This window comes from Hypomesus transpacificus, chromosome 23 (assembly GCF_021917145.1).
Source record: "Hypomesus transpacificus isolate Combined female chromosome 23, fHypTra1, whole genome shotgun sequence".
Taxonomy (NCBI): Eukaryota; Metazoa; Chordata; class Actinopteri; order Osmeriformes; family Osmeridae; genus Hypomesus; species Hypomesus transpacificus.
This window is the reverse complement of record NC_061082.1, coordinates 12,529,607-12,557,220: the sequence shown is the minus strand read 5'-3', so window position 1 is coordinate 12,557,220 and position 27,614 is coordinate 12,529,607. Positions and strand designations below refer to the sequence as shown.

General features: G+C 41.2%; 4 protein-coding genes across 10 annotated transcripts; 2 read left to right on the top strand and 2 right to left on the bottom strand.

Annotated features, from left to right (window-relative positions):
* Positions 1-520: 520 nt before the first annotated feature.
* Positions 521-16,557, top strand: ankrd10b (ankyrin repeat domain 10b). 3 transcript variants are annotated; one of them, XM_047046163.1, is made up of 7 exons: positions 521-1,162; positions 2,765-2,917; positions 4,158-4,249; positions 12,955-13,223; positions 13,613-13,726; positions 15,933-16,085; positions 16,368-16,557. In XM_047046163.1, exons 1-7 carry the CDS (start codon positions 965-967, stop codon positions 16,400-16,402), a joined length of 1,014 nt encoding a protein of 337 aa, XP_046902119.1. In that variant the 5' UTR covers positions 521-964; the 3' UTR covers positions 16,403-16,557. The 3 variants fall into 3 exon arrangements, with proteins under 3 accessions (XP_046902119.1, XP_046902117.1, XP_046902118.1); XM_047046161.1 differs by lacking the exon at positions 16,368-16,557 and having other exon boundaries at positions 15,933-16,361; XM_047046162.1 differs by lacking the exon at positions 16,368-16,557 and having other exon boundaries at positions 524-1,162; positions 15,936-16,361.
* A 719-nt stretch (positions 16,558-17,276) lies between these two features.
* Positions 17,277-20,094, top strand: ube2al (ubiquitin conjugating enzyme E2 A, like). Its single transcript, XM_047046794.1, has 6 exons — positions 17,277-17,470; positions 18,208-18,288; positions 18,494-18,519; positions 18,657-18,746; positions 18,869-18,957; positions 19,244-20,094. Exons 1-6 carry the CDS (start codon positions 17,427-17,429, stop codon positions 19,370-19,372), a joined length of 459 nt encoding a protein of 152 aa, XP_046902750.1. The 5' UTR covers positions 17,277-17,426; the 3' UTR covers positions 19,373-20,094.
* Positions 20,095-20,887: 793 nt separating this feature from the next.
* On the bottom strand, positions 20,888-23,256 carry ing1 (inhibitor of growth family, member 1). The gene is made up of 4 exons (XM_047046743.1): positions 23,141-23,256; positions 22,433-22,595; positions 21,991-22,139; positions 20,888-21,887 (listed from the first exon to the last, which is right to left on the bottom strand). Exons 2-4 carry the CDS (start codon positions 22,569-22,571, stop codon positions 21,255-21,257), a joined length of 921 nt encoding a protein of 306 aa, XP_046902699.1. The 5' UTR covers positions 22,572-22,595; positions 23,141-23,256; the 3' UTR covers positions 20,888-21,254.
* Positions 23,257-23,616: 360 nt separating this feature from the next.
* Positions 23,617-27,032, bottom strand: naxd (NAD(P)HX dehydratase). 5 transcript variants are annotated; one of them, XM_047046426.1, is made up of 11 exons: positions 27,017-27,032; positions 26,701-26,905; positions 25,737-25,857; positions 25,553-25,598; positions 25,370-25,458; positions 25,026-25,134; positions 24,850-24,900; positions 24,656-24,760; positions 24,451-24,571; positions 24,202-24,322; positions 23,617-24,045 (listed from the first exon to the last, which is right to left on the bottom strand). In XM_047046426.1, the coding sequence occupies exons 2-11, from the start codon at positions 26,774-26,776 to the stop codon at positions 23,883-23,885; spliced, it is 1,002 nt and encodes a 333-aa protein (XP_046902382.1). In that variant the 5' UTR covers positions 26,777-26,905; positions 27,017-27,032; the 3' UTR covers positions 23,617-23,882. The 5 variants fall into 5 exon arrangements, with proteins under 5 accessions (XP_046902382.1, XP_046902383.1, XP_046902379.1 ...); XM_047046427.1 differs by lacking the exon at positions 27,017-27,032 and adding an exon at positions 26,436-26,592 and having other exon boundaries at positions 26,701-26,767; XM_047046423.1 differs by lacking the exon at positions 27,017-27,032 and having other exon boundaries at positions 26,826-27,001.
* Positions 27,033-27,614: the final 582 nt, after the last annotated feature.

The following is a 27,614-nucleotide window of genomic DNA, read 5'->3' as shown; positions in this document are numbered from 1 at the left end:
AAGTACGCCTGCCTCAAACTATTACTTTCTTGCTTCTGCGTAGCCTCCAATACTTTTAATGTGATGTGACGTTTGCATTTAATAATGAAACATTTGAAGAGGAAATGAACGCTATGCAGCCCACACCAAGTTTCAGGACAGCGAACGTTTCTATTGTTAGCAATGCTCTCCAGTGGACAAAATGGGCATTACAGCAAGACAAAACGACAACCGAAATTACTTGGACACTTTTCAAGCCTTTACTCAGGCGCTAGCAAGTCGTTGCTTGATAATCTACTTTTTCAAATTACCTTGAGCGAGGCGCTCTCCATAAGTGCACAACTAAAGCATGTCGACGTATTTAGGTCATTAAGGGGTAGCCTACTGTTAATGGAGACTTGTTAGATTGACCAGGAACTCTCATATTACATTTTCAAAAAGGCTGAACAGGAAGCTCGCTGAACTCCTTTCTGGTTGCCAGGTTTGGAGGCATGCTCTCCAACAGACGGAACAATCTTTACCATTTACTCGTTTTGCCGCCCGAATCTGCCTAAACTGTGCATAGGATTTTTTGTGTGTTTTGCAGCATGGGTTTGCTTGGAGCTGGGTGTAATTTGAAATAGTGTCATAGTTTAAGAATTATTGCCCAATAACAGAACAATGATTCTGTAAATCAGTGTTTGGACTTCATGTACACTTCACGTGTTGGAACGTGATTTGAAGTCACATTGCTTTCTTTAAGCAATGTGACTAGTTGTTTTAGTTGAATTGCCTAATTTGAATTAAGAGTTTTCTGTGCATGGCTACAATTGTCGGAAGGGTTGGGGGGGATATTTAATTTGATACTTGGCAACCCCGCTTTTAATAGTGCCTTGAGCTCGTAAAAATTATCTGCCTGAGCCACATTGATTGAGAACAAAGGATTCGTTCGTTGATTCTTCTTTCAATTCCTTGATGCATTTTGTCGTTTAAAACTTGCGTGATAATGTCCGTCGGCATCGAGTCAGGATTCTCAAGTGAAGAGGTGTTGAATGTTCGTTTCCCTCTCCATCGCGCGTGTAGGGATGGAGATGTCGGTGCGTTGTGCTCGCTCCTCCAGTGCATTAGCAACCCGGCCGACCTGGCTGTAGAAGACTCGTTTTACGGCTGGACTCCCATACACTGGGCAGCTCACTTTGGAAAGGTAACGTTACAGTAGTTTCGCCATGTAAAGTGTATTGTGTCAGTCATTATTACCAGATATCTCCTATCTAATCTTTTTTGAAACTGCTAATATTTCGATCAATACGATTTTTTCCGGAAATTCAAGATTTAACGCTACAGTAGTGTAGTAAAGTCAAATGACACAAAACACGATATGTACAGAAGCCTACTGTATTGGCAACTGAATGATATCTCGAATATCCGCTCTCGTATAAATCTTCATTTTTCATAAATATAACTTATTAAGTAGACTACATTCTCAGTTTGTAGGAAAAAATATGTCGTTGCTGCCATGCTTAAAATGAATATTTACTTCTTGAAAGGAAGCTTGTATATCGATGGGTTGAACAGCAAGCCAAACTGCGACGCGCCCAACGGTTATTTATAAAGCCAGTTGTTTATAAAGACCGGGAACCCGCCTTTTCTCCATGTTTAGCACAGGTAGACGTCGGCCTTTCTGTGCTGTTAATTGACCATTCACAAAGGGCGAAAGGATAACATTTACCTTATCTACTTTTTATTTTCATAGGCCTACTACTGGATACAAATTATACACTTTAGTAATGTCGAAATGTATCACTTGCAGAAACTTGTCAATTTTTCATTTGATTTAATTGATTTAAAGAGCACGAAGTCCTCTCTTTCTGATATAGGATAGTCAAAGTCAGAGTGAACTTTATTGTCCATCAGACCATGCAACAAGTAGGCTAATTACTCAGACGATCGAAATTGCGTTTCCCCATACTCCAAATTGGCATAATAGCCTACAACATTTGACATAATATTGCAAACAGACATCAACAGGTAAAAAAAATACATATACGATAAGAACAACATATAGGAGTAAAGTGCAACGTGCTGAATAGCAGCATGGATACTATATGTTATTTTGCATATGAAGTGCAAAGTGTACACATTAAGCTTAGAGTAAATAAAAAGAAATGATTTAGCAGTCAGTTGGTCCTTAGTGGGTGCATGTGGTGCAGGATCACCTGTTCATGAGATTGTCTTGAGTGTGTTGAGTAGTCTGATGGCCTTGTTGAGTAGTCTAATGGCCTACTCCTGTTAGATGCAGCCAGACTAGAAGTTATTGCCTCAGTTTGTGTTCAGTTGTAGCTTGATTTTTTAACCAGGGACGAATGTGACTACTCGGCTAGCAGATACGATCAGCTTAAGAAGTAGATATTTTTTTCAAATGTAAATGAGTGTTGCAGTATCCCTTTTTCTGTCCCATTTCTTGAGGAATATTTATTTCTCTTTTTAAAATAAAGGTGTTTCCTACTCTGTGTCTGTCTGTAGATGTTATGGCCCTGGGTCAGGTGACATGCTCAATGTGATTTTATTGACTGTTTTGTCAAAGGAGGAAGTACCAGGTGATAAATAGTTTCTGCTGGCCTGGTATCAAGATGTCAAGTTTAACAGAGCTATTACTGAAGCTTTAAGGTGTGGTTTTAACTGTCAAGCAGAAATGTGTCATACAGTCTAGGCAAAAGGACTGATGCACTGTAACTTAAACTCTCTTTAGTCAACATGCCTTCCCTCCTCCTTTTTTTCTCTGTCTCTCTCCCTCTCTCTCCGTCAGTTGGACTGTGTGATGCGTCTTGTCCAGGTGGGCAGTGGCGTTAACTCTGTGACCTCCAGGTTTGCCCAGACGCCCACCCACATTGCTGCGTTTGGTGGTCACCCCGAGTGCCTGCTGTGGCTGCTGCAAGCCGGCGCAGACGTCAACAGACAGGTAGGTCGCAGTCTCACTACCAGGCTGTAAAGCCACACAGTCATGCTCAGACACAGTTGCGGGACGGCTGTAATGAAAGTGGATGAGCAGCCGCTGTGAATGTCTTAAGCACAGACTGATCCAATCAGAGAGATGATTCTGGCTTTGGCCTGACCTCTGAATCCTGCAAGCCAGGCTGGTTACTTCCGCTCACACTCGCATACAGAAAACATAAAATACCACAATACTGTATGTAGGTCTTTCGTATTTTACCTTCTCACATGCAGGGGAAAGACTGGAGATGGAAGACTGGGGCAAATCCGTCAAACCTCATAGAGGAGTCAGACCAACAGCATCTCTGAAGCACCATCTCTCATTGTCTAGATACACACTCTGAGGTCATATAGACTGAACACGCTGTCTGAGCCCTGGACTCGCACACTCCCACACCGCATTGACACTCTCTTACTGCACATGGCAGAGAAGTGAGATTAGTAGGTCGGGATTACATAACTCCTCTTCTGTCTGGTTATTGTTCTTATGTCACCGTCTATCATTCTACAATAGTTCCATCCTCTTTGTACATCATCAGTCCAACAGATACTCAGTATAGCCATAGTATTTACGAATCCAGTACACGTTCACCCTTTCAGATTTTTTACCGGTTCCCCCGTTCATCTGTCTGTGGCCTTTTGAACTCTCTGTGTCAGTAGTAGTTATGGCTGAAGGACTGGGCTTGCTTTCCAAAAACAAATCCCTCTCAATTAATCTTTTAAAATCCTTCTCATTCACTCGCTCTTGTCCTTCCACCACTTTTGTCCTCTGTGTGTGTGTGTGGGTCTGTAACAGTGGTGGGTTAAACAGTTCAGCCCCCACACTGGAAATCCACCCTGTGTGCCAGACCTCATCACAGAGGGAAGGAGCCGTAGACGAGAAAAGAGACCGAGGCCGGTGGAAGGGAATGGGAGTAAAGTGGACAAGGGGGTGGGAGGGGTTAGGGTTTATGACTACACTTTGTTTCATTTTGAGTGAAGCCGAGCCTCCTCACGTTACATCACTTTGGCTCTCGGGTCGCTTCAGGTTTCGGCTGTAGTTCCTGCCTGAACAACAGCATTGTGTTTCTTTAACCGTCCATCGGTCTTCTACCTCTCTCTCTCTCTCTCTCTCTCTCTCTCTCTCTCTCTCTCTCTCTCTCTCTCTCTCTCTCTCTCTCAACGCCCCCGCTCTGGGAACCCCCCCTGCCTTTCCTCTCCTCCTGCAGGACTATGTTGGTGAGACCCCAATCCACAAGGCAGCTCGTGCGGGCAGTGTCTCATGTGTCCAGGCTCTGCTGGTTCAAGGGGCCACAGCTGAGTAAGTGGTGCTGCAGCACTCCTGTGTCTCCTGAGCTCTCCTCCCATCTCTTTACTGACCCCCCCTCCTCCTGTCAAAGACCCCAGCAGAGACCAGATGCGGGTCGAAATACTGTTTGAAACCGTTGCCTTAAAACCGGCCTGGACCAGGTGCATGGGGGGAAGGGGGGGGGGTTGATCTATTTGGGGCGAAGCTCATTGGTTCAGTTGCACAATGCAACATCGATCAGATACACAGGGATTTTGTGCAGTATTTCGACCCAGGTCTGGCAAAGACACAGTTACAGGAGAACTCCAACACCCTTAGGCCGCGCTGTTTAATCAAGACAGGACACATGTTGATATTTAGCTGTTATTATTTGAGCATGTCTGGTATTTCAGAGATGTCATGACCTGACCCTATTTGAGCCTGTTAATGTAGAAAAATCAATTTTTCATTTAGAAAGGCACATTTGAGTCATTCAGGTTCTGTTTGTCAGTACAGGGTCAAACCCTTACTTTATTTGATAGGGTAAACCTCTAGTTAACGGGTCCTCTATATTAACCGAGGCATCCCTGCATGTTGCTGTACCTTTAAAGCTAAGCCTACTGCTTGTAAGGTGTCTCCCTACTTCATTATCCGATGTTTAAAACAAAGCAGGGTTGTTTCAGGAGGAAACATGAAGTGTCAAATGCCTAGATGGGGTTCTCCTGGAAACACTGCCTGTCTTGATTTGATAAACCATCTTGACTGTTGAATTTCAACTACTTTCCCTAGGCTTGTATACTGCATGATCTTTGTAAAGGTCTCTGCTGTCATTCTTTGTTCATGTTCGCTTTGGTAAGTGTGTTATTCCCTTGACTGTGGAAGCTGACCAAATGCACATTCTCTAATCATCTGAAGCTGGGTAACTAGAGGTAGGAACTTAATGACTTAAAATGTGTATTTGAATTGACTGCAGGGCTAATGAAATCCCCATTTACTTGCTTGAAGACACGCACACATACACGCATTCATACAAACACACATAGACCTAATAATCAAAGAAGATTGCATAGTTTGGTGATAGAATGTCTTGGGAACACTTTACATTAAGGCACATTAAAGAACTGTGTAACTACATAGCAATACATATGGTCAACATTTTGACCATCAGAATTGATGGTATTAAAGTTGGGATGCTACACTTCTTTTGAGAACATTACAGTTGACATTTGAATAAGGCATGTCTGAACAACTACACCACCTCCAGCGCTAATTCCTTAGTTCCAGGAAGTAGACAGATGGTTTACCTGAGGTGAACATGTGCAACCACACAGACATGCCTCCCATTTGATATGTACATATCTCCTCATGCTAGGCTATTCTCTATATTACACCCAATATTTTGTGAGAGGAGTAACAGATTATTCGAAGCATTCAGAACCCCTCCTTCTGAACCAGAGAGTATGAACAAGATAAAGCTTCTTTAACGACAGGTTCATCACAAATGTGAAAACTCGCCATGAATCCAAGATCAGTTTGCCTACGTTTGCCAACCCCTCCCTTTGCACACACTCAAGTAGAAATATTTTAGAAAGCCTCTTTTGGACATTCTAAACAAATATTTATTTTTACATACCACACAGATGTCATTAAAAGTGCATCTCCATTCAAGTAAATGGGAACAGTTTCTCTTCAGACAAGAACAAAATATTCATATTCTTCAGAGGGTAAATCTGCTGTGTCTCATTTCCAATGTATATGAACTGGACTGTACTAAAACTACATACTAGCCACAGGGAGCTTAGGGCAGTCTACTATCAGTAAAGCCCACTCGCTAACATAACCTCAGGGCCATAGTAGAGTGTGCAGACTTTGGCTTGCACCATTAGAGCCTTACTTGCCGTTTTCAAGCGAAAGTGAGCCATTGTACACAACCAATGCAGAAAGCTATACGTATGTATGAAGAGGACCAATTGTTTTGAAGAGAATTCCCTGTGTAAACCAATTCCACACAGAAAAAAATTCTAATTCTATCCATCAATCTCGGATGTCCTCCTATCAAATAGTGTATGCTTCTTCGAGCTAGCTAGTCTTCTGTCCTTCTATTATATTATCTATGTTTTACACCGTTAACTATCTTCAATGTCCTTTTAGATCCAAGACAACCAGCAGATATACCCTCCCAGCGTTAGGCCTGACAGAATTTTGAACCCACATCTGAAACTCAACACCACTAAGGTTGATATGCCATGAAAGTAGTCTATCTATTCTCCCGGTATCATACAGTTACTGGTACAGTGTACCGCAGAGGCTACTTTTCAGAATTATTGAACTAGTTTAGGAGGTAAACAGGATCCGTTACCTTTGAAGGTCTCGCTACCAGATAATTTCACATCAAATGTTGACTGTGTATTTCCGACATGGTACTATATGTGAAGGTAAATGCACGGAGAGCTTTTTTTATCTGCAAACCAAATCTAGCTACTTACAGTTTTAATCTCTTTAATTCTTATTTTAGCACAGTTTACACTTCTAAAAGATTGTCTTTTACTGAGTTTAACACAGGTGAATCAGGCTAGGTTTACATACACATTTATTCATTCAGCAGATGCTTTGAGTTTAGCTTTTACCGTCTCCCTTGCATCTGTAAAGTGTACGGAATAAGGTTTTGCTTCTTTGTGTAACAAATAGTGACAGTAAACTTGTAGACTCAGGTTTTCATGGCATATCAATCCCCTGTTTGTTGAAGTCAGATACTCGGCAACAATTCACTTGATGGATTAAACGTGCATTTGGTCATCAACTGCAGAATTCTTTTGATTGTCTTTACCTCATGTTTTCCCCCCACAGCTTAGATATGTTAATGATAGTGAATGACATGTTTTCTTTGTCAGGCACCTCAGCTTTACTGTAGAGACAGATGGGAAGATTCCAAGGAGAACTAGAAATGAGGAAGAGGCTCATGACAATCAAACAAAAGTTTTTTGGGGTTGTTGCTGAAAATCAAATTCAAAATATACCCAATCAAAGCCATTGAAACTCAACAAAAAGTATTTTTGTTGATATGGTCTCTGACTAGTCTCTGTTCTGAAAGCTTCCATCAAGGGATTTAAATATATTAGCCTACCCAAAGCTAATTGCGAAATGAGGCCCTGAATTTGTCTCCTAAAATAGTCGTAATATCAGTCTTGTAGATGTGATGTAGACAGTATGATAAAAACAGCTTAGTCTTGAAATATGACTTACATAGTCTTGAAAAATGACCTTTAACTGAGAACGGTGAGAAAAGACGCATGTGGGTGTACTAATTCCATAATTGAGTAAGTGTTTAGTGCTTATAACTAAGAAATTGTCCAACCGTTCAAAATGCAGGGTTGTGTGCTAAAATATGTGAGTAGGCTAACTATGCAAATATGTAAGACGACCTAAATTCAGGAAGCTGAGATGGAAGTTTGCCGACGTAGAAATCTCCGATTGTAAAGGTATTTTAATGCAGCCAAATATTCTTTCTATTACAACTTGGGACGTTAACAGCATTGATTGGATGCAAATCGTCTCAGAGGGGGACTATAATTGTGACATTATTAGCCAGGTCTTGAACCATCAGTTTCCTATCGGTGACTCGTCCAGAGCTTCACTCTGATTAGTTTTGATATTTGTAATACAAAATAACCCTGTGCTGAGCCAAGGTAATGCAATTGACATGAGTGAGTTAATCTCTTGTTGCAAACAACCTTTATGCAATGGAAGCCTTTGCAATTTAAATGGAACATTATATGGCTGATCGATGGCCTTTATTCGAATTGTGGTTTTGGAAATAGATCATAATAGTCTAAAAGAGGTACGAATGTTGGAAGAAGGAGCAGCACTGGTCTAAGGCCTTGCTCCTCCTCCAGACACGAGCGTGAAAAATATCACATTCTCGGGAGTGTTACTAATTTGACAGCTGCGATAGACTAAATTGGCAAGTATATTGTGCTAATGTACTTTTTACTGGGTCAAAATCAAAGATCAAGATCAGATCAAATCCTTAGGATACATTTTTATGTTAATAAAAAAGGGATTTTATTAAAGATTCTTTCTAAATTGGCTATGCATTTTCACAAACTAAGGTACTATCAAATGGGTAGAGCAACTTTCATAGCTTTAAACTAAGAGTTATTAAAACATCTACATTGACTTTGAGAATTGTTTGTTTCATTGTCACAAGCCTCAAGTAGGTTGATCCAGTAGTTTTTCTATAGTGGGAAAACTGTTAGGGAGAAGATGCAGCACGGACAGTAGGCAGAGGAGTGCACAGAAAAGGCTTCAGTGTAGAGCAGTGGTCAGACTGGCACAAAGATTGCCAGACCTAGTTTACTGTTTCATGCCTTACAATATTGTTTTTGTTACAATGGTTCTTAACTGTCATTAACATAGAGAACGTTTTTTGCTACGTATAAAATATAACTGTTTGATTTGTAATGTGAGCTGCAGTACTAACCTTTTACTATGATGAGACTTGTTTGAATTACCTAATCTCCTGTCACCTTTTCCCTTATGAGAGTGACAATACGATAAGCATAAACTGCAGACAGATCTCTTCTTTTTTTGTACTGTTAACAAACAAGCACCACAAACGTATACGTCTCAATGTTTTGCAGCCATTGAATTTGAAATGACTTTTTTCAAGTAACCCTTGAAAAGGGGGAGAATAGCCACTGCAGAGTCTGGCCCGTTCCTGGGATAGCCGTACTGTTGTGCCATTGAGTGTTCTCACTATCGCTTCCTATCTTCACACTGGCAAACTGTTGAGGTATTTCTTGCGGTGATTGGTTTTAATGATAGGCAATTATGATAATGAATTGAAGTAAATAATGTTATCATTTTAGACATGTCTAGACCTGCATGCTTTGCTTATTTATTATTATTTATGATTGTTTAGACTTCTTTTATTAGTTTTTTTAGTTGTTCCTATAATACGAACCATAGGAGGTGTCAGTGAGGGAAGGGTTAATGACATGAGGAACAGGCTAGATGTTGGCTAGAATGGTCTTGGGTTCTCTCTCTTGTGGGTTAGTGAGCCAGACAGGAAAGAAAGTGGTGGTGACCTTAGAACATAAAAAGCAAAGCATTCCAAGGCCTCATAAAGAGAAATCAATGCTTCCTTAATATTTATGTCATGAACAAGTCAAATAATGCCAAGTATGTTGTTTTCATACCCAGGTATTCATGCCCAGATGATGGGTCTCACTAACCGATGTAAAGAAATTATGTAGTGCCAAAAAAACTCTCACTAATATTTTCTGAGATTGCTAGATTTGGACACTTAAGAACTGAGTGAATTTCCCACCACTCTTAAATGTGGAATTTTATTGGCTCGTACACTGAGCTGGGCGTTCAGTGTAGTCTGGAACGCTCTAGTAAAGTCTGTCAACTGCAATATTAATAGAGTTGGCTTGACATTTGCTTGGTTGTTTTTATTTGACAAGTGACTGCAGTCACTAGTCCTCTAGGGGAAACTTGAAAGTTGAGAATCTATACATAATTGACTAAGGGCGTCAGAAACACTGAATAAGGCCTATGCTACATATGCGTAAACAGGTTTGACAGATGTTCTTAGTGCATATTCAAAGCATCTAAAAAAGACTTGAGTTCTCAAAATAGAGCAGTAACCATAAAAAGTAGTAAGAAGAAGGAACCTTACCCTCCCCAGTTATCTGCAATGTGAAGTCCTAGATAGCAACATTTGATTTAAAATGATTTTAGTATGTTCCTAAATGTCAGTTAGTATGATTACAGACTACATTGTATAGAGCCGCACAATTTGGACATTTAAAGAAAATGTGATGTTTTAACTTTGACATGTACAGACTGAGCTTACAAGTCACATTTTTCAAAAGATGTCCATGGGGGCTAGTATTTATTTTGACAACATAATGTAACAATAATATATTAAATATGTCACACAATAAAATGTATAATTTGTTCCCAATAGTCATTTCAAATTGTCACACTGTATGCCAACATATTGTAAAAAAAAAAAAAAAAAAAAAAAAAACACAAAAAACAATAACAAAATCATAAATATTTTACCATTCCTAAAGTAAGGCACCTCTTTCTCCAACAGTAAGCATCTTTACTCGTAACTAGTGGGACCCTTACATCTGACAACATCCATATTCACACTCAATTCAGCATTACTTGGAAGCATTCATTTTTCTTGAAATTGCAAAAGATGGGGTGGGGGGGCTTTGATATGTTTGCAAGTTGATGTGTTTTTTGTTTTGATTCAGAATATTAATATATGCACATTGTGTTTTCTTTGTTGTTTGATTCTGTGTACTGCTATTTAGGTAGGGATTCAAAGAAAGCATAATCAATGAATGAGTTAACAGTATTCTGTTATTTTAGCTATATCTAGTCATATTGAAACAACTGAATTCATGTATGGACAGGATGTCACTGGGTTGATCCATGAAATGGTTGCTAAAGCTCATCTTTTGTTTTAACCATTTACAACATACACCATCAACATAGTACAATTCTTAAAAAGACAAAAAAATATATATATATAAACTGTATTTTTCATTCCTGCATGATACAGTTTAGATAGCTTAGTGTTTTAATGGAAGTGTAAACCCTCATGTATGGGCCAGAGGGCTTCTCTTCCTCTCAAGTCTTTTATTTGTCAGGTGCACAGAGCAACACAAGGTTAGACTGGGCACTGAAATTCTTAAGACAAGACAACGCAAGCACTTGGCATAACATAACATATAAGTACACAGAACAAATTTACATCTATGCTGAGCTTAGATAAGTGAACTTCCTAAATAATTCGTAAAATGATCCTTGCCAAGTGACAACTTAATGTCCAGAAGTGTCTGCCGGTCGTACTGAATAAACGACAATATAACATTGACAAAACAAGTAACGAACACTAAAAAGACTAACAAAAAGCTGGGTTTTTGCGGAGCTCTTGTCGACGCAGCCATCGCGTAGGCGCGCCGGAAGTGTTCCTCTCACAAGGGTTTGATTGTTTCCCCTTCAACTCATTCGCAGCATAGCTCACAGACTCGGGCTTTGCTTTCTCTGAATATTTCCCCCACATCTCCTGGACATGGAGGGAAGCAGATCCCTCACAGCCGTCCTCCGTCCTACATCCAAATAAGGGAATGTTCTTTGCCTTAGGTAGTACATGCCAGGCAACATATCCCAGTGAGCTTTATAGTGATTCCGACCCATTTAAATCTTTGTATTCTGATTGTTTGTGATAGAAAGCCTAACTTATTATATATATTTGAAAAGACACTAATCATTGGCTAAAATCATTGTCAAATTTTGTCCAATAACCTCAAGTATTAGCTAGTTAAAAAATGTAACAATCCATCAAGTTTCTTTTTGTCAGACCAAAGTGGACACCCAGTGACATTCTATTCTTATGTGAATGCTTTTTAAAGAAATGACATCACACAATACAGCCTTAATGATGTGGTAAAAAAAAAAAACAAGCGGGCTTGCTGTTGACTCATTCATCAATTCTTACAGTAGGACAACACGTAAACTGCGGCATCAGGACATGATGGGGTTGACTGTCTGGGTAGCATTGTGTTGTGATAACCAACACTGTCCAAAGACAACAGGTCGAACCGGCATAGATTTACGTGCCCAGTGCTTATTCTTGTGAAATTCCATTGTTAAACTTTGACCCTGTTCAGCTCCGTCTTCCAAGAGCAGCACTGTGTGACTTCCTTCACACACAAGAAAGGTCCTCCACGATGGTTCTGCTGTTCATTGAGTATCTCCCCCAACTCTTACAGCCTTGCTGTTCTACTCTACTTTGCTTTTCTTCTCTCTTCTTTCTCTCCCGTCTTCTTTATGCCACTTTGACATATCCGGAATCTGCATTTCCTCGAGGACTTCCTTGAATTCAGCTCCAGAGTATGCGAGGAGCCACTTTTAAATTATAATTTAAAATACCAACCACAAAGAATTCCCTTCAGACTTATTGGATCATCAACTTTTCCCAAATCTCAATCCATTACACATACATAGTAATAGTTGATTATCTTAGCAGCCGAACTTGGTAGCCAAGACATACTCTTCACACACTCGTATTAGGTACACCATCACCAATGCTTTCTGTTGAAAGACTTGCCAAGGTCTCCTTCCTGGGTCACTGGGTGTTCCCTGAGTGCCATTTTGCTCAAGTATTCCATGCAACTTTCTTGTGACTTCCTGATTCCAATTCCAGTATCTTTAACATCAGAACACTGACTTGAAGTCTTTGTGATGCTTATGGACCTTCTGGATATCAACTGTTCAGCTTCAGTAAAGGGACATCTTTTGAAGACTGAACACTTATCAGTCAAGCAAATGCTTGAAACTTATTTTGAGTGTGTGGAATATGGTTTCCTATCCTGGCAATACTAAGTATGCACGCAGTCAGCTGACTCCATCATGTCCTTCTGTAACAGTTCTTTCATATAATTTGATTGAAAACATTTTTATGACTTAGTATTTTCGTTCCTAAATTGATTTGAGGCAATTGTTCCCCAAGGATTAGTCGTCATATCTTCCTCAAGATGACGAAGATGTGAGAGGATAGGCTAGCACAGGCAGCTAGGGACTGTGTATGTGTGTGCGTGTGTACGTGTGCGTGTGTCTGTACATAAGCAAATGGTAACGTGTGAGTGTTTGTGTGACTTGCATCTGACAGTGGCATTGTCAGGGTCTCTAATGCTCTGCTCTCCTGTTACCAGTGTGAGAAATGCCAGTGGGTTGACGGCCGCAGACCTGGCCCATGCCCAGGGTTTCGGGGACTGTGCCGAGATCCTTTCCAATGCCCAGAACCTACAACTGAACCAGGCGCAGACCAACGGGTTCTGCTTGAATGGTGGTGCCACTGGCCAAAACGGAGGCCCCTCCCTCCCAATTATCCAGGGTCGGAGCCTCCTTAATGGGGCGCCTAATCGAAAACGTTCGTTTGATAGCATGGAAGCCAATCAAATCAAGAAGGCGAGAACTGACGGTAGTGTTATTTATTAACACATTTATTAGTGATGACCTTGTATATTATATCTTATTCTACCAAGGTTTTTTAAATCCTGCTCAGGAAAACAGGCGGAATGTTTTGGATGTGCTAACCCATTGTCCGACTATTTACTATTGACCTCACCCTATTAGCATTACAACAGAGTGTACTGTATCTGAGGAACTATGGGGGCAGGATGGTCAGTCTAGCCTTGGCTGCAAGCCAGTCTTCGGGGCCTCGCTTTTACTGGAGAGTCTTAAATTAAGTTTAATCAATTAGATTAAGTCTGAGAATTCAATTCTGTCATATAGTTGAGGGTTTCCTCAGACAGGGTGATATCATACCTCAGCTTCTCTGACCCCGACTATGTTTCTGCTGGTCCCCAGGTCTGGGCCTGCCACAGGGGGTACTGAATGGAAACGGGTCGTCCTGCAGCACTGGGGCTGACCTGATGGAGGGCATGCAGGAGGAGTTGTCACCAGCGGAGGTCTGGTGTTCAGGTGGGCCAGGACCATTTACATTTGGGCTGAGTGGCTGGGATCCTGCACTTAACCAAGGTCCGTTGGATCAACCTGGTCAGAACCCGGGGTGCGAGGAGGTGGGGAGCCATGCCCCAAAGGAGCTGGAAATCATCACCGTGACGACCATGCAGATCCCGTGTCGCTGCACCAACTCCTATGCCTACCTGTAGAGACCTGTGGTGTGTGGATGCATGCACATGTGTGCGTGTATTTGTGTGCTTGCTTACGCCGACTGCTTTTGTTTCCATGTTCTTTTCCTCGGACCACACTGTTTGCACTTGGCTGACACGTTTGGCGTGTGTGTGACGTGCATGAAGGGGACTGCGGACACATAGTTGCCCTCGAGGTTGATTTGTAATTACATTTCCTGGCAGTGTCCCATTTATGTCACAAAGGTGTGGTATGATATTAGATCATACTCATGAGATTACTGGGTTCAAACCTTTTAATGAATCGGAAAGGGTGAGTTTTGTTTTGCACACTTATCCTGCTCCAGCCCTAGATGCACATAGTAACCAAATGACTGTTGTGGGATGATCTGCATTTCTTCTGCTCCGGCCTGTACACTGGGACAATGTGCTGAGATAAGCCTTGATAGCTTTAGGGTCCAGTGAGACCAGTGACTAATCAGAGCCTTCACTGGTGTTCCACAGTGCACCATCTAATACCTATAGATGGTAGAGATGTCCAGTGATTTCTGGAAAGACTGGACTCACTGTCTAGTAATGATTTCAGTATAGCCCGTCTCCTGATTAGATGGGGTAAAACCATAAAATGGTTTGTAATTGAAAGTGACCGTGAAATGTGCTTTCTCAGTAAGTTGGGAGTTAAATATGTATTTTCTATATTATGTTTTGTTTTTAGAGGATCTGTTTTAAAATGTTTAGCCTAGCCTTAGCCTACATCAAAACATGTGTTGTAATACTGTTTTTGTGTGTGTTTTTGTCAGAGAATTTTTGCCAAAGCATATCTTTACGTATTAGGTTCTGAATGTATTAAGTATAGATACCTGTGCAGCTTTTCTGTATTAGCTTTTAGGTGAATCTGGGGCGCTACTTAGCTAACCTAGGACGTTTGGTATTTTGGTCCTAGGAAACTCTTAAGATGTTTAACTTGCTCTCGCTGTACTCACAATATATGTTACCTCTTTTTAAAATATTTTTCAGCTCAAGGGGATTTATAGATTTTAACAGGCAGAAAAATGATTGACACACATTTGATACATACTCCTGATGCTTAGTAGTACTAGTTTTGTTTTATGTAATCTCATTAAATGTCCAATCATCTGAACAACATGATGGTGGTGGTTATGATTTTGTACTTGTCTGTTGATGTTAAGTTCAGTCTTTGGAATTATCTGCAAAGATGAGTAGTTTATTGCCCTCTAGTGTATTTCTGAGATCAGTTGACCATCGTTATAACAAGCAGAGTGGTGCAAGGAAGTAATAGTAGTTCAACGTGACATTGTTTTAAACAGCATCATGGAGGAGGACTGCCAGTCAAAGGCTAGATATATAAACGATAAGCATTAATTCAAATAATAATACTCTTAAAATAATAATAAAAAAGGAATAAGAACATAAAAAAGGAATATATATATATATATATATGTCACCTATATAATAGCTAATTTGATCAAATTAGAATTATATCTTTGTTACCATGGCATGGAGCTATAAATCTATGGGCAAATGTGAATAATTGTTGTCAAAAACTTTAACAGAAAAGACTACATTCATTTAACCTTTCACAAATATAAATGTTTCACATTACCATGTGATTATCCATCATCCCAATGCCTTTCCATAATATTATGTAGGATATATTAAAAATATATATTCTATAATGACTAATGAGGTTGTCAGATATAGAGTGCTTGTCTGCCTGTGGCTTGTGACGCATAATCACCTGTTGAGAACTTTGGATTCTCATCGTGGTGTGATGGAAGTAAGCTAGTGTGTTGACAAAGTACATTACCCACTGTGACAAAATTATAAAAGATCTGTAGAACCTATAAATGCCACCGACAGATTTGATTACGATTTGAAGCAGATACATGTGTTGAAAATGTTGTGCAAAACAAAAATCATCACAACCATTGCTTTCATGGTCTCTGGTTTGTTTGACATTATTTTGTAGTTAACTTTTTGCTGATTCTCACCAGTTGTCTAATCTCCTCTGGCAGCAGGTATGGGAGTGGATATCCCTTCCAATAGTCACCGTCTGACCCATCACCTCGGCTACAGGGATACAACAACTGAGACTGTGGTGGCCAATGGCAATGCAGTCAGCCAGGTGGAGCACCAGACATCAGTGAAGATGGAGCAACAGTACGACCATGCCCTCTACAGCACTTTGATGCTCTACCATGGCTCCTAACCTTGACCCTTGGGTTATTTGAATGCCTGCATGACACTAAGCTCATTTTAAGCACTCTTATGCCTTAAACGTAAAGCTTGTTCTGAGTTTGTGTTAAAAACCATTGTTGGAGAGGCATGTTTTACTTTACAGGAGGAACAGCCTACATTAAGTTTGTAATTACAAATGCTTTTTATTATGTGACTAATTTGTGATTAAAATACTATTGTGGAAAGGGAATCCAGAGAATGTGTTGCCTTGTTAATATCGTATTCAATTGATATTTTCTCATTGTGAGATTGTTTTAAGATATATTGAAAAACGTTTTTGTAAAGATATGTTTTTTTTCTTGGTAAACATGTAATATCCATCTTTGATGTTGTAACATAGTGTTGTGCAGGAAATTGACATTATGGATTGAATTTATGGATCAGAATAAATATCGTTGATTACCAATGTGCTTCTGTCACCTTGGTGAGAAGTAACATTATTGTCAATACTCATTGCCTGTGATTATTCTGCATATGAATACAACTATGAATAATATGTAATTGTTGTTCTGAATATGAGGTTAAACTATATCCATGTAGTTGGAGTTTTTAGCAAGTTTGATTGTTGCCTTATTTCATAACCGTGAACTTCTGAGCTGTGTTCACAGACCACACAAACAACTGCAATATGGAGTGGGGGATCGAATTTGAGGGCCCAAGACAAAAAAAATACAATAATTACTGAATAGTTATACAATTAATAGTATACCACCATAAACACAATAAACTTGTGTCAACCACAGACCACCCCACCTTCACGTGTATGTACACCCGATTGTCTCTCCTGTCACCAGCTCAAACTACGGCCGACCTTGGTCGTTGGACACTCTGACCTCACTGCAAAAATAGGTACGTCACGATAACCACTCCCCCTCCGGTCTAAGAAAATTATTTGAGTGGGATGAGAGCTGCGAAGTGTACAGTGGTTGTATGTTCATATCCCTGCCAATTATACACTATTATGTTAAAGATGTCTAAACACTACACCAATAATTCAAATATGTCTGGACTGAAATAGAAAATTAATTTGTGACATTTCTCTGGTCATACACTGGAGTGGTGTCCCCTATTTGCAGAAGTGGTATTGCCGAATATACCGAGGGATTTACCAATTGCCAGGAGCTAAGGTAGAATCGCATTTTCCTGTTGTCGGGGGAAGGGGGAAGAGGAACTAAATACTTTAGTAAACACTAGTTAGCTGCCAACAACAAATCTCCCTAGCAATAAGTCCTTTGTCCTTAATAAAACAATTATCCATCACACATTAGACAATGTCGACACCGGCAAGAAGACGGCTTATGAGAGACTTTAAGCGGTGAGTAGATCAAGAATGGTCGTCTCACTGTTAACGCTTGATGTTGGTTCGTGTGAAGCTAGCTCGTTGCTACATCACCACTACTAGATAGCAGCTACAGCTATGGCTAAACACATAGCCGCTATCTAGTAAGTGCAGGCAGACTCAATTCACCGTCGATTAACTTCAGACTCATAAGTTAGTCAACATTCGCTAGATATCAAATAATTAGTGGAATGCTCCTTGTCTACTTGTCCTAGGACGATCATAGTACGATTATTTGCCACTGTAGCCAGGGCAAACCACCTCCAGGCTACGTCTGACGACTTTTTCGCTTGAACGTGCTAGCCTCGCTAGCTAGTACTGTACCTCTGGTGTTGAAATAATGGTCTGGTAATGTTGCGACATGGGACGGTTTTATTTAGCTACCTATCTAGACTAGCTAGTTGGCGTTCTAGCCTAGCCGCTATCAACTAGCTGTAAACCACTGTACATATTAGCCACTAGTTAGATTTCATTGAATGTAGCTAGACTACATAGTGATACGTAAATAGTTGCGAACATGGCTAGTGCTACAATAAAAAGCAGATATAACTCCTACTGATGTAGCTGAACTTGCAATTGACGCTACCATACGACTAAACAAAATCTTAGCCTTTGGAAAGTTGATTAAAAATCATGTAGTTACTTGCATGTACATGTAGCTAACGAGCTGTTTGACACGTGGAACTGAGATTTCCAATGATCCCCCACTGCAGGCTACAGGAGGACCCACCAGCTGGTGTTAGCGGTGCCCCATCAGAAAACAACATCATGGTGTGGAATGCGGTCATTTTCGGGTAAGATGGCAAGGCATACTTGGTGTATGGTCGAATAACTTGACGGTGGAGTGCACCATGGCATGGTTAAACTGTATAGCATAGTCAGTACGAATGCACAGGCACTAACTTGCTTCAATACATGAAACTGTATACAAATATTATGATACAACAGCAACTTATAACCCAACAGAAGTCTGATGTTTCCTTTTATCTCTGTTTACAGCCCCGAAGGGACACCTTTTGAGGACGGTGAGACTACAATACTTATTATTGTTATCATACATACTCCCTGAATCCACGTGTGCTTAATGTACATGAATATGATAATTAATTCAGCACTATAGCACAGTCTTTACCTGTTTTATGCTCCATCTTTTCTGTCACAGGGACATTCAAGCTTACTGTAGAGTTTACGGAAGAATACCCAAACAAGCCTCCAACAGTCAGATTTGTGTCAAAGATGTTTCATCCAAATGGTAATTGAACTGCTGTTCTGAATTATATTTTATAATTAAAGAGGGGGAAGAACATCATGGTGTTTACAAAGGAGGATTATGGTTTACAATTGTGTTCTATGCATTCTGTGTTGTATTTACAGTTTACGCAGATGGGAGTATATGCTTGGATATCCTACAGAACCGATGGAGTCCAACCTATGATGTATCCTCCATTCTTACTTCTATCCAGGTAGGCTACGGTTAAAAGTTGTCTGGCCCCTTAGAAAGACTACTTGTAGTTCCTGCAAAAGCCATTAATGTTACAAGTACCCTAGTAGAAAATTCATACTATTTAAGCACTGGTTAATAAAACATTGTTTTAAAGTAGGACAGACTTACTAGAGCTCCAACTCTTAAAATACCTATGGTCATTCATGCTTGGTAAACCTGTCATATTTGTAGCTGTTTTGTATGTACATTGTTAGCATCTGTCCCTCCTGACCCATCCCTTATCACATATCCCTACTTCATCCCAGTCCTTGCTGGATGAGCCCAACCCCAACAGCCCGGCCAACAGCCAGGCGGCCCAGCTGTATCAAGAGAACAAGAGGGAGTATGAGAAGCGTGTGTCAGCCATCGTAGAACAGAGCTGGAGGGACAGTTGACCACATACACACCTATAGCCTTTCCTGGCTCCGTTGCTCTCTGTCTCCAACTCTGCTGTGTGTAACGCGAGTTTTAGAGGAGTACATCTTAATTTGGATTTTTTCCCCCCCAATCTTCCCCTTTTCAGATTTTAAGCTTTGTTACGCACTTTACTTTTTCCCCTCTTCCCTGACTCGCTATATTTTTTTTTTTTTTTTAAGCCCTGGGTGATTTTTTAAAATTTTTATTTCTTTCCATCCTCCCTTCTTGTGTTGGTCTATAATAGGACATTATGTGCTGAATCTCAATAGGGATGGATAATCTTCAATGACTTTGCCCCCTTTAAACTGTCTAGCTGAATGAAATGAGGTGGACTGATTTGTGTTATGTTTGGGTAAAATATCAAATAATCATGATAATCTGATATATCTTTGTATGCCCTCCCACACCCTGTATTCCCCCCCACCCCACCCAGTATATCAAAAGATACCCTGTCCAAGTGGCATTATTGGACTTTACCTTCAATCCCCAGAACACAAACTAGACCCAAACCACATGATTAATCCATGTTCTTGCTGTGTTGTGAGCTCTGTTACATGCATGACAGCAAGAGTGTTCTTGTTCTATTGTTCAGTCCTCATGTATATAGGAAACACATTTATGTACAGATTTTGCACTGGTTGTCCACCGTTTCTTTTTTCAGCACTTGTAAATAAAAAAAGGCAAAGTCTTTACTATGAAAGGACCAGTGTTGGTTGGTCATTTTCTCATGTCACAAACATTCTCTAAAGTTGTTTATTACGCTGGAACAACTACACATACAACAAATACGTATCAAGAATTTATCAATACTTTATTGGCAAAGATCATACATAAACACATTACTTGTACACAGAAACACATGACAACATTCATTGGAGACATGGATAGTCCAGCCATGATCCTGGGTGACACCTGATAGAACACGTGATGGGTTGCTGCTATGCTATTTTTGAGTGTGACAGTCGGGGTGCAGGCAGGTGGAGTTGAAGTATGGAGAGGAACCCTTTGGCACTTGGGATTTCATAATAGACACATGGCTGGCCGGGCTCATGAATGTTATCAGAAGGAAGCGTAAGTCAGACTGCACAACATACATACAATTTTCACAATGCCAGGTGAAACATTTTACCATCAGCTATGGAAGCAGACTGAAGCAATTGTTTGGGTTTAGCACCTAGACTGGTAAGACTTGAGAACAAACACTGCATGTTAAAGTCCCTGCAGCCTAGATACATAATCTACTATCACAATATTTCAGTTGTCACTGCCCCAGGTCATAGGCATTTTGTTGAACACACTTAAAAAAACGTGTTAATCATTACATTTTCTAGTAGACTAATGCCGTTCGGCAGGTTTACAAAATTAATGGCACTTTAAGCATGGGGACGGTCACTAAACACAGGTCAGGTCTGAATTAATACAAATATGTTTAACATATTAATGTCTCCAAAGAGCAATTCTGTCTACCTGTATCTTTAAATAACTTCACACTCTTGATTTCAATGTTTTATTTGTTGAATGAAGCATGGTAACAGAATATGGCTAGTGGCAAGGATGCATGCATGATGTAGCAGTCAATATGAATCATAGGTGTGTAAGTGCAGGGCAGTTTTCTTTCATTCACGTGGGGTTGCATTGCATTTTGTTAACTACACATATGATGATGACCAGAGGGAGAACAATTTCAGTCACTGAATAGCGACTTCAGATGTACAAAAATAACATTTGTCAAGACGTCCCTCTCTTTTCCAATTCGTAACTTTTGCCATCCAACAGCATTGATAGTAAATTGGAGTAGAAAAATACAATAAACACAGAACTGACAAGACAACAGATTGTCCAAAGGCCCAGACAAAGTAGCTACCTGTTGTAGGCTTTCTCCTTTTTAGCCCTCTCCAGGGCCTTGTCCATGGTCTTCTCATTCTCCCCCCGACACTTGGGACAGAACCACTTCCCTTTGGGCTTGTGATGCAGTCCCACGCAGGAAAAGTGGAACCACTCGATTGGACACTCATCATTATCACAGCCAATCATTTCGCCGTACGACACTTGTTCACACAAGCAGTATGTGGGCTCATCGGGGTCGATAGGCAGGTCTGGCGGTGACACCTCCCTCTCTGACTTGCCCTTTGACCTCTTTTTCTTCTTGTTCGAGGTCTTGGCCCTCTTCTCCCTGGATGCCCCCATACCTGCCTCTTCGCTGGGATCCAGACCTCCGTAGCTCTCCCTGTTCTCGCCGTTCTTCTGCCGCCTGGAACGTTTACCGCTGGACTTGTCCACGCTGCATGAACTTGGCGTGACTTCATCGCGGCGCTTGTCGTGGTGTCCTGCCTTGCCCGGGGTGATGGTGGCACAGGACGGTGACATCGAGGAGGCCGTGGGAGTTGTTACAGATGTTGCCGTGGGGATGTTACTTTCAGGGGTCTCCTGGGTGGTGTGCAGGAGTTCTGAGTGCCAGTCCACCTGGCGGGACCTATTTTCTACCAGCTCCACCTAGGAGAAGATGTCACACATGATATTACACCATCTAGGAGTGTGTTTGCACACCAAATGTGTCCATTCTTAAGGTCAATAAGCCTAAACATAAGTCACCTACCATCTGACCAGCAATCTGGATCTTCTCATCTCCCAGCTCCTGGCTGCGGATCAGAGCTCTCTGAATAGCCAGCTGTAGTCGGCGCCGCTGCTGAGGGTCAGTCTCCCGACGGTAACGTTCATAGGCATCATCCAACTCTTGCAACACATCTGAAAAAAATTGAATGTGTCTGTGAGAACAGTACTGTCAAACAACCTGCTCTTATGGCTTTGTTTACGAAAGAATAATGGGCAATTGGATATTATTGCAAGTCTGTAAACTATTCGTCAAGACAGTTAGATTAATTCTGTATGTAGTCCATCTCTAAACAATACCCTGAAATGGTACTGTACGTATGTACGTATATATAGCTAATAAAATAAAAAAAACTGTTTATACTTTAGTAGCTTAGCTAGCTAACGGAACAGTTGTTGAGGTAGCACGGGTAGCTAACTTCAGTTACCTTGATATTTGGCATCGATTTCCTTCATTAGAGACACACTCCTCTGCAAGTCGAAAGGTAGTGACTCGACCAAGTCCAGATATTCTTCCACATAGTTTGTGACGACGTGGACGGGGTCTCCATTTGCCGGGTTTAACATCTTCAGCCGGGAGACCCGCAAAGCCTAACAACAGACACGATCAAACCAGGCCTATAACATACAGTAAACACGGTGCTTGAACCAAGCACTGCATAACCATAAAACTGTGCACAACCTATTGTAGCTAGCTATTACACGACTACAGTGCCGGGGATCGGAACTGACATCTGAAGAGGTCGACTTGCCAATCTAGCTAGTTTGGTAGCAATCCATATAGCTAGCCATAGCCTGAACTGTAATCAAATGTACTTTAATTCCAAACAAGCAGCATACTGTAGGACTACCTTAAGTTACCTAACTGTCTAGTCTAAATATACCTTACTAACAATATTAACCTTCATAAACATTTAGTGCGAAAATTCACTGCCTGTTGATCATTTGAATAATGTTAACAAGCTGCCCAGCTAACGCGTTAGCTGACAGAGTATTATCTTGCTAAACTAGCCTAGCTCTGGTTTGCTGGCTAGAAGTTCACGTTAGCTAATGACTGATTCAAGTAGCGTATGTCTGAGCGGTAATTAAATAATTGCATGAAAGCCAATGGTAGTTTGATATCTAACGATCTGTACCTTTCAAATAGTACTTCAAAGTTGTTTACGGCTACAATACATCCAGTCCATAAATCCGGTGAAGGTGCATCAGCCCTGCGTCCCTCGTTCAGCGTGGACCGAGGATGGCACTAGTGGGTGACCAAGTACGCAAGCGCTTGAACTGGTTTGTTTATCCGATGTCCCCCTCTGGTGGTTGATGAAAACCAAATAATGAAATGTAAAGTGCTGCAGTAATAAAGCTTGGTGGAAAATTAACTCCTGGTGAAATAATTTGATGGATGCCAATGTCATAATTAAAGGAATACAACGTTTTACAGACGACACTTTGAATGTGATCACCCGTCGATTGCTATATTATGTTCATGATAAAGAGTATGACATGCTTTGTGGATTATATTTGACAATCTCTGATGTTAACAATGAGAATTGTCAACAAAGACAGATATCAAACACATTGCCAAGTGCTTATTGATACAGACATTCAGGCATTTGGGTAGCAGGAAAATAGCTTTATTTTGTTAATTTCAATTATATAAACAAAACAAAAAACAGAAACTTGCTCTGGATTACATGCAAGAGCTGTGGCTTATATTGTTAATTTAAACAACGTACCACTTTTTCTGATGAAGACGGGCCTAATCCTATCCTATTATCTGAACAGCGAGAAAGAGTTTAGAGTTCCCATAGAAGGTGAGTGTGTGTTTGTTGTGCAGTGTATGGACGTATAAATGTGAGACTTTACAGTATGTACACCGGACGCTCAGTACTCTCCCTCAAAGAGAACTCTAAAGGCTGGGCTGATTTCCTGCAACATGTCCGAGGTGGTGGTGGAACGTCCATGTTTGAGGAAGGCCTGTCTGTTACACTGCCTGGTCAGAGTAGTGGCCCCCCATGCTGCAACAAGAGAAGGGCTGAATCTGCTGCTGAGGAGAGAGGGGCAGGGAAAGAAGAGAAAAGGAAACATTAGAGAACCAGAAAGAAAAAAATTAACTGATGCTATCGCAAAATAAAATGTACATGTATTAAACGAGACACAAACAATTTCTAGCACTAAGTGCTCTGTCTTGTCAAAACTGTACCTTGTGGAAAGGTTTGCAGAATTGGCGTAGGCCCAGTGTGCCAGCACACCCAGTGACCCGGATAAGAGGTCCCCTTGGCCCCCACACCTCCTCCCACTGCCCTCCTGGCTGCATGAAATCACTAACCACACATACACACACAGGACAGTCAGACCCCTACATATTTGTGTGTATATACGTTTGAGTGAGGTCGTGATGCAGTGAGTAGGAAATGCAAGCGGGAGACTGGTTGCGTATTGCACGACTGACCCTGGCTGCCGTCTGTGATGAGATCCTCCTCTCCTTTCAGCACCACTGTGAGGTTGCCCATAGCAACACTGAGTTGCCTGGCAGTCAACAGAAGATCACTGCCGTTGAGGGGCTGATGGATCTGTGAACACAAACACATGTTGACCACCGAGATTTGCTTTAGCAAAGCCACTGCAATTGACTGAATCATGCTACCTTAACCCACCATAGTCTCGTACAGCCTGGTAAACTCCATGTAGTTGGGTGTGAGAATGCCCTTCTGGTAACCATGGATCACAGACGGATACTCAGTCACCAGCCACAGTCCATCCTGTTGGAGGCAAACCCCTTCAATCGAATGCCTTAGACAACATATAGAAATGACCCCTTTTTATACGCAGGATTTGAAGGTGCACTTACTGCATCGATGATTATGGGGATATCTCTTGCCTTGGACTTTTCTATAACTTCCTAAATATGAAAGACAAAACTAACAGTTAGGGGCAATTTAACATATGATATTGAGCATCTATCCTTCAATAAAGTGTCATTTGACAGAAAAGAGTGTAAAGTATGTGCATGAGTCAATCCCATACCCTGGCAGCGCTTAACAACATGGGATCCCTCCCCAGCCCTGGGCCCACCACCAGGGCATGTAATCTGGGAAGCCACTTCTCAATCTCCTCCACAACATTGGGACTGTCTCTGCAAACACACAGACATACAGGCTTCACTTAAAACTGCACTAAGAAACAGACATGCGCGAACACACTGCAGCGATACCCTCAATCATATCCCCCCCCCTCCCATTTTTTTTTGCACTAAATCATGAAAAACTGTTCTAATTCAAGTGTGATTAAAATGGGGCATTTGGACAAATGATCATATTTGATCCACACCATATCCTGGCTGTCCCAGTGTTGTTACTTGTTATGCTTACAGGACAGGGTGGACTATGAGCTCTGGGCTGTAGGATTTGATGACAGTGGCAGCATCTTTGGAGCAGAATACATGAGACAGGTCAGCCCCCTAGAAGCACATAGAAAAAGAAGCCATTAGCAAAGTAACATGGTCAACATATTATTCTAGATAAACATAACAGCGTGTGTATGTATGCACTTACCACTTTGAGTGCAGAGATGGCAGCAAAATATGGCGCACCTGTGTACCTTTATATACCGTTAACATGAGAGGGGTTGGAGGAAAGATAAGACAATAAGATGTCAGGAATCTAAGATTGGGATTTTATTTAAGAAAAAAACTCAAGATGCATGTTATCTAATATTCTGAGATATGACATAGCCTACTCTTGACAACCTCCGATAATCCCTATTCGACCGTCCTGGCCTTTGTGCTTTTTGGAAGTTAATGGAGGAACTATACTCTTTACCAGGGGAAGAATTTCATCCATGCTTCTGTGTGGGGTGCCTGAGAAGAAAGGGAGTCATTTGTTCAGAGGTTAGTGGAGGGTCAAATCTAGGTATCCGTTTTTGATGTAGACCCTTCATTTGGGAAATTAGACTCTTATCAAAGAGGCCAAGGTAATCGGTTTCTGAAAAATGGGTGGTTATTTCCATTGTCAAGACAAAAACATTGCTGATTGCCTCATCACTCTGTTTGACCGGATGGCCACACCTAAGAACCCCTGGGGGTTCCAAACTTCTTCCATTTCACAATAATTGTGAAATGGAAGAAGGTCTACTAAGGTCACTTTGCCTCAACTGTCCAAACGCAGTGTGAATAAAACTTCCGGTGCCTCGCCTGATCACGCCGGTGGCGTGTCCCTATCGTTGCTTACTGTCTCGTGATTTTTCGGCGTCTGTCTCTTGGTAAATGGGACAACACGCAATTGCATCATCTTAGAATTGTTTTAAATAATTTTGTCCGCTCTTGATGTCCCTCGCCATTAACTTTACACAGTCATGACAAAATAGAGAGACTGTTGCCAGCTGCAGAGCTTGTCCTTGTTGACTTCGTGATTGAAAACATTAATTTAGCTTGGTTACCGTTGTTGTTAGTTAGTGTATCCTTGGAATGCAGTGGTTTATGAATCTTGTGGCGGGTCACATGCTAGCCTACAGTACAGAAGCCTCAGCCGCGGGTCGTTTAAAATGCATTCCCAGGCAGAGGTCCTCCGTGGACCGGATTTTAAGCATAGCCTAGCTGCCATTGGGGAGCAACGCAATTTATTTAACGTCATATCAATTATAACCTAGTCGTTAGCAATAATCTACCAGTAGTTTGATCAGATAATGGCGGTCTCTACTTTACCTTTCTCATTAATATAAACAAGTGTCACAGCAATCAACAAAAACATGGAGGAAACCATCCAAGTCCCGTGTTGCATGCTGCCATAAACGGTTTCTATTGCTGCTGTCTATTGAAACAGATCTTACCTACACCAAATCTGCTAGTTATTGAAACGGGGGCACACCGACTTAAACGCTTCAGCTTTTGTAGAATCATAAGGCTGCTGCTGCAAAGACGGGATAACTGATTATTAGGGCGAAAAGGGGTGCATTCCATTAGAAATGGAAGAAGATTTGTTCATCTAGCCTACAAATTAAAAGGATGCAACAATGTATACTTTATCACTTTCTCTGTAGCTTCCCTCTTTGAAAGCGCTTTTTTTATGGATGTCTTCTCAAATACTCAATCACGATGTCATGTCTATGGATTAGGGGGTGAACGAGGGAACAGTTTTCTGAAATGGAAGATTTCCCAGAACATGACGCGTGGTCACGTGGTCCTTAAAGATACAGATTAGTAAATTACATGATCAATTCTACACGTAGGCTATCACCCGATTATGATTTAAATGAGACAACATTGTTGCCGATGTGTAAAAAGGGAGACTCAAGTCAAAACTCAATTATTCCATCCTTATTTTTTATTAAAGGTGTGTTTAGTTCCACACTATACAGGAACTTGTTGGGGGGGGGGGGGGGGGGGGGGGGGGGGGGGGGGGGGGGGGGGGGGGGGGGGGGGGGGGGGGGTTGGGGGCTATACGTCCACTGCAAAGGACGTATAGCCCCTATACGTCCACTGTAGGTTAGTGCATGACATGTGCACCAGCAAATACTATTTCAAAATAAATTCCTGCATTAAAATAATGTATCATGAGTTTGTATGATTTGGTCATGTATTATCACACTAGCATTTAATTATCACGTCAAACACTGCAC